The sequence below is a fragment of the Barbus barbus genome (genome assembly GCF_936440315.1).
Source record: "Barbus barbus genome assembly, chromosome: 28".
Taxonomy (NCBI): Eukaryota; Metazoa; Chordata; class Actinopteri; order Cypriniformes; family Cyprinidae; genus Barbus; species Barbus barbus.
In genome coordinates, this window is record NC_136756.1 from 16,230,717 (window position 1) to 16,237,961 (window position 7,245).

The 7,245-nt window shown below is 37.2% G+C and overlaps 1 protein-coding gene across 1 annotated transcript; it reads right to left on the reverse strand.

The window, feature by feature from the left end:
- Window positions 1–2,135: 2,135 nt before the first annotated feature.
- LOC306848359 (solute carrier family 52, riboflavin transporter, member 3-A-like) lies at window positions 2,136–6,951 on the reverse strand. The gene is made up of 4 exons (XM_079382861.1): window positions 6,744–6,951; window positions 3,973–5,134; window positions 3,263–3,386; window positions 2,136–2,755 (listed from the first exon to the last, which is right to left on the reverse strand). Exons 2-4 carry the CDS (start codon window positions 4,986–4,988, stop codon window positions 2,543–2,545), a joined length of 1,353 nt encoding a protein of 450 aa, XP_079238987.1. The 5' UTR covers window positions 4,989–5,134; window positions 6,744–6,951; the 3' UTR covers window positions 2,136–2,542.
- Window positions 6,952–7,245: the final 294 nt, after the last annotated feature.

Genomic DNA, 7,245 nt, shown 5'->3' on the forward strand with positions numbered 1-7,245 from the left:
AGCTTTACCGAGTCCTTAGCCATCTTCAAGAATCGGCTAAAAACACATCTCTTCCATCTTTATTTGACCCTCTAACTCTAGCTCTCTCTATTCTAATTCTATTCTTAAAAAACAAAAACAAAAAACTAACACTAGCTTTTCTAATCTTTTTGTATTCTATCTGTTTTCTCGTCATTTATTATACAATTAACAAAACCAAAAAAAGGCCTCTAACACTAGCTTGCTCTATTCTTTGTCTATTCTGTTTTCTTTTTATTTATTATATAATTAAAAAAAGCCTTGCTATGTGTCCTGCGTTAAGCTAACTGAGACGTGTTATAGCACTTGCATATCATTGCTCTTTTGTTGATTTTGATTGCTTCCATTGTCCTCCTTTGTAAGTCGCTTTTAAGCTCTTCTAAATGACTAAATGTAAATGTAGTAAAAAGATTTATTACTCAAAGCTTTTCAACACTATGTATCTTGTAGCCATCTGGTGGTCAAAATATGAAATAGCACCTACCAAGCAGATGTGTCCCATTACACCTGCTTCACATTTAGTTCTGCAACTGATTCGATGGGTGCTTCTCAAACAAAAGGCAAAGGCTGCAACCTACCAAGGCTGCGTCCTTCCTAGTTCAGTCCTTCAGAGTCTTGAAGGCTCTCCTCGGCTAGAATGAGACGGTCTAGTAAGTGCGCGTGGCTACATCACGTATGTTCCCGCCCTCACCGTCACGGCCCGAAAACACCAATAAAACTTAGTTTTGGAAAAATACAAAAATACTTTCTATTACATATCTTTATATTATTTGGCTTTCTATTAATGCAATACAATGAATCACAGCCGTCTATAATCTCCCAGTTATTTGCAGTTTAGGTTTAATATGTAATTTACACCAAAAAAACAAAAGATAACATCTATCCTTTCATGTCCAAAAACATTATTTTTGTCTTAGATTTCATAATAAATTCAGACAAGCTCAGTACCAACTCGTTTTTCGTCAGTTTATTTTCATGAAATGGAATGGGTACAAAGGATTATGGGTAATTGAAGGTCATGGAGGATACATCCCATGCATCCTTCAATTTCAGCTGAATGAAGGACGCGAAACGAAGGCTGTCTTCCAAGAATTCTTTCCGACTGAGATGGCCTTCAGCGACCATAGACTGTTTGATGCCGTGGCAGCCAAGATATGCAGCCTTCGTAGGATGCAGTCTTCCGTTTGAGAAACACCCTATATTTCAGTTATTTTATTTATTTAAAAGTAAACTCATGGCATTATCTTAGAAATAAAAGTCACCATCAGAGTGATTCATTTGTGTCTGTGTATTGGCACTGAAATAATTCAAATGAATTAAAAAAAAAAATCATAAATATAATCTGCAGTCTCTATTTTAACCATGCCCCAGTCCCGGCTTCAATTGTTAGCTCATAGTCAGATGAACATTTGGCTTCATAAATAAATGAATAAATATATAAGGTAAACTGCACTGGGGTTTGCTCCTTTTGAACAAGATACTAAGGCAGTCATATGGTTCTCAGATTAATGATGCTTCGGATATCATAGATCACATGATTTTGACAAAAGTAAGTGAAGCCCAGATACAATGTTTTAGTGTGAAATGTGTGGGGTTTTTTTTAACATGCTTCAGAACTTTGGTGTCAAATGTAACATCACTAGTGTTTGACTTGATTTATTTATTCATTTTAAATTGAATTTTTGGAGCTGCAGTAAACCACAGGCTGTCTGCAAAAGAGCAGTACCATCATAAAAATATACAGCAAGTGAGCACCATCTAGTGATGACACAGGTGTCTTGACTGTTGACATGAATGCTGACTAAAATATTTGTCTCTCACTTTATAAAAACAAACAAATATCGTGTACAGCTGTGCACTTACAGTAGTACTCTATAGGGCAAGAAACGGCATAATAATAAATGTAAAAAAAATAAAAGGTATAGCAACAAGACTTACAAGTTAAATGAGATAAAAATGCTTAACTAGTTTTAGCAAAAAACTCCTGCCATGACCATGCACAGCCATTAAACCATGAAGCTTTTACATAATATGTGCAAGGAACAGAAAGGGACTGTTTACATAGAAAACAATACACCCACATGAGTCTATAGACTTCTATTGTGAGTTTTTTTATTGTCAGATTGAGGGAGGAGCCAAAATTATTATCTTTGGTAATTGACAACACACCACAGAATCTGATTCATTCAACAAAAAAACATTCATGAAATAGTCAGCATTTACAATACAAAATTATTTAATGATGTAATCAATGAGATTTTGCTATAATATTTCGGAAGGATATATACTGGTAATTCTCAAATGATCCAGAAACACTTGTTGATATTTCTAGGTATCAAGAACTCACAACATCATAAATAATAATCCACAATCATTTTTAAAAAATGTACAAATATTAAGTTAATGTGAAAACAAAAGCATCAAAACAGTTTGAAGGAAGTGCCAAATGTTCGTTAAACATATGTCACAATCATTAGCTCAGTAAGTAGTAGTTCTTTCCCCAGTTAGTCTTATTAAACCCTTATTATAATGGGCATATGGTGTTGCAAACATCTCCTGATTGAAAGAGGTGATAGATGTTAACCAGGGGAAACATAATGACGGAGCCCAGCAAAGAGCCTGCTTGAACTGCGGCTCCACACCAAACAAGGGCGCTGTGACTCCGGTCCCTCAGAATCACACCCACCATCACCTTCACATAGGACAGCAGACCAGTGAAGAACACCCATGACAAAATCTGAAATGAGTTCAAAACACACACACACACACAAAGAGACAAATGGTCATCAGGTTGTTGAATAATATAAAGGAACTGCCATGTCTGTAACAGTAGATACCGTGTGAAGAAGGCAGAGGTGTTGAGAAACACTAGTATATCTCACCTCAGCTCAGAATTACTAGTGACGCAAACACTTGACATTAAAACTTGGGAATTGTTTGGCACATGGGTCTGGATTTCTCTACCAAATCCAGCACTAATCATTTGTGAAGTTCACTAAGCTTCATTCGTATTTGGAATGTTAGTTTTTATGAGAGATTATCATAATTTTGCCTTCATTCATGCTGTATTGTTTTATTTTACATTTGTTTTATTTGTAGCCTGAGGAACAAAACTTTTACTGAAACATTTGCATTAATCTTTTAAGATTTCATTCTGAATTGAATTGAGAGTAGGTTTATTTAAAGCAAAACATTTTGATAGAATTTTCTAGAAATGGGCTGATTACATTAAAAAGTAACTCACTATTATAGCATTCCCTAGAGGTGTATCTTGGAGTAATGGGCAGGGACTCATAGCAGCCATGGCCATATTGTAGCCTCCAAAAACAGAGCCCAGCAGACACAAGATGCCCAGAAATACTAATGAACTGGAAGAGAATTATATACTCACAGTTAGTCAGACACTGCAATTATGAACATTGAAATGTGCTTTAAAGTGAATATTGTGGGTTAAATACAGAAATTAATGTAGACTCGTCCCTCAAAAGAAAATGAAACGCATATGAAATGCACTTAGATAGGAAGATAGACAGAGGGTTTAACAGGAGGAATATGACAGTAAACTTTTGGATTTTACTGAACACTTAAATATGAAAAATAACTTAAGCTTATGCATTGTCTACATAATTCTTATATATCTTATATTCTCATAATTCTTAATAATATATGCGTCTATGTATATCCCAAAAATATTTTTATAAAATTATTTATTTTTGATCAATTTGACAAAAATATTTTTTTAAAGCTATTTTTAAGTTATTTTTATACTTTCAAAACAATGTGATCTAACTGTTTTCTGCTATATTATTCCATGTTTTTCCATTTTTATGGAAGTTTATTAAGTTGTTTAAGCAGTTAATCTACTTAATAGAACACAAAATAAATGCAAAATGGTAATGAAATGGTAAATAAATTCAAGATGATTAGATTGTAATTAAAGTAAAGTAGAGATACCGTTTAGGGAAAAACATGGCAATGGTGCAGGCCACTGGATTGGCTACCGCCGACAGAGCAGCTGACAGGTGATAGGCCATATTTCCATATGGCATACAGGAGAACGTCTGCACTGAGGGCAGCAGTCCGTTTGTTGCACCGTTCACCCACAAAACCATAAAATAGATAAACGCCAGCTGATAGCCGGAGTGCAGTGGTTTAGAAAGCAGCACTGTGTTTCTCATCTTTTCCTTTTCCTCTGAACTGTTTGTCTTTACTTTGGGGTCCACGGGGTCTTCCAAACCCCTGCAGACTGTTTCAACAGCATCTGTGTCCGGGACAAGATTTTCAGTGGATAGTTCAAATTTACGAGGCATGCGGTTTAAAATGATGAAGGACCCCAGGCTTATTGCTGTCATTACGGCCAGGAAGGAGAAGAAGATCTCAGTGGAGAAATTAGGAGCGAGGTACTGTGTCTCCACAGTAAAGATTGGAGGTCCAGGCTCCGTGAGGTTATCTGACACATGAGACACATTGACACATTTTGACATCCCGACCCCTTGTGCAAGCGCCACCAGGCCTGGAACCAGACCGCTCAGACCTTCTCCAATGAAGTATGTGGTGATGTATTTTGCTGGAAGTTGCATCATGAATGGCAGGAAGGTGACGGATGAGGTGCAGTCGACTAGAGCGAGAAAAAACGTGAGAATGAAAAATGCTGTGCTACGCGGTTGCCCGAGGATCACGGTGGTGTTCTTCCAAAACACAGCAAGTAGGACGCAAGCTCCAACACCGATCGACAGGACCGCATAGATGACCAGATGTTCACGTAGTCGTCCGGGACAGAATTTGTGTGCCAGGGTCACCAGCAGAGGGCCTAAGTTGGCAAGCTGAATGATGACTGTGAGGTACGAGGGCAAATCCCAACCCTCTGGCAGAACATTGACTATCAGAGGAAGCTCCACCCACAAGCCATTAATGGACACCCAGGAGCCCAGACCGAAAGCACATGCCAAGGCATGGACATACAGAGGCATGCTGAACAACTGGTTGAAATGTGTAGTTGAATAAATATCTTAAGACAACTCCTTTCAACTTCGGTATTGTATATTGTGTGATGCCACTTCAGTTCAGCTATGTTTTGATGTCTTCTCTTCTTGCCTTTGTGAAGACATGAGATCACCTTCAGTGAGAAACAAAAGAGAAATGTGAAGAATGTCATGGCCAGAAGATCTTTTTGTCGAGGTAATGACATCCTTATGTCATGGCCTTGAGATGCTATGTTGAGGGAACAACATCCATTTTTCGTGGCCACGACTTCTTATGTTGAGGGAACCATAGACATATATAGACGCCCTATTCGACTGCTCCAGGCACGTAGATGCGGCCGCCATCTTGGAATGGTTTAGAATCTGTCGTTACCTACAAAACGATCTCGTGGCCACGACATATGACGTTCCCATGACTTAATATGTCGTGGCCACGACAAAACTAAGTGAACCATAGACGGCCCCTCCCGGGTACCGTAATTATATATAGAGAGAAACAGAGAATTTATATATAGAATTGTATTAAAGGTGCTGTATGTAGGATTGACACCTAGCAGTTGAACTAGGTATTGCAGTCCAAATTCAAAATACTGGAGAGGGTTTTTTTCACCTGGCCCCTCCTCCCCAGACTTGAGGCACACCAGGTTGCCAGATTAATGACACCAACAGGAACGAGCGCACATGATGATGAATGAAGTTAAATACGCTGTGTTTTCCACCAACTGGCAATCCGGGGTGCCGAAATACAATTGGGTAAACTGGCAGTGGGCAAGTTTCACAAACCAAAACAGAGACCGACATTCCGGGCCGGACCGCATATTTTCAAAGGAGAATAACTGTAGCATTGTTTTTCAGATAAACAAATATGTTAACTTAGCATGTTTCTTAAATATCTGCAAACATATTATGGTATTTTTACGCTTTAGTAGAGTCAAAAACATACATACAGCACCTTTAAATTAAACTAATAATATAACACATTTCATGCTATACAAAGTACAAGTGCAACATAGCGTTAAAAAGATCATAAACAGATATAACAGTAAAATGTGAATTGCTGGATTAATGTCTTGTTAATTGAAAATAAAACATTTTTATATTTAAAAGTTATAATATAATGTAATATTTAATTATATAATATTTTTTTAATTCTGTAAATATTTTAAATTCAAACATGAATTGTTTAATTTTGGGGGGGTTCTGTTCAGTGCATCCATGTGGTCTTATTTTTTATTTTTTTTTTACAATCAAACACTTGACAATGAACTTGAACAGTCTTCTTGATATCAATTTGAAGTCAAATATTGGTCAAGACTTGATCAAGATGCTGTAACATGAGTTTAAATTCAGTTTGGACGACAATTGATAACTGGGTGAAAATAGGGAGTTAATCCCACACTGAAATTGGTTTAATGTATATGGAGGCCAATATGTTTGATGTGCAATTTACATATAATCATATCACTTGATTACATATAATCAAGTTTTTGACATCAGTCTGATTTGCATGTTTGACCTGTTTTTTGACACCAGTTTTGATATCATTTACCCAATGGGTTAAGTCAAAGATGACCAGATTGTTACACAAATTACACAAATGTAACATGATAACAGTAGCGACATGGTAAAAAATGTTCAGTCAGCATTTGTTTAGCTCTAGCAAAAATCTGATGCCAGTAACTCAGGACAATAGATTGATTTATGCGCTACCTCACTGAAGGAGCAAACAAATACGATACTCACATTACTGCTGAGGCAATGAGCCAGACTGAATACGTTCTTCCTCCTCAACAGACATTAGTGTGTGCTAAGTCATAGAAATGACTGTCATTCCCGGTCTGCTGTCCCGTTGTTACCGGTTTAACTTCTCAACTTCGTCTAAAAATGTCCACAATGATATGTGATTTTTAATCTTAGCATATGAGTGTGGGTGGGTCTGCCTCTCTCATCAAGGTTATCCCGCTGTAATGAGGTGCATTACTCTCTGGTCACATGAGAGGGAGCACAAAAAAGACATTTTATCTGGTCCAGTTTTTCTGTGAAACTCTTGTCATACTACAGCATTGACATCAATATGTAAAGTGTGCATCCACAGTGTTAGAGAATAGTAAAAATTTGACTTGTAGGCCTGTCATGTCTCTGAGATGTATCATGATCATTTAATTGTGAACAGAATATTCACGCTTTTGTGGCATGTACTTTGACCCCATTCAAAATGTAGGGCACATTCACATAATATTTGAGC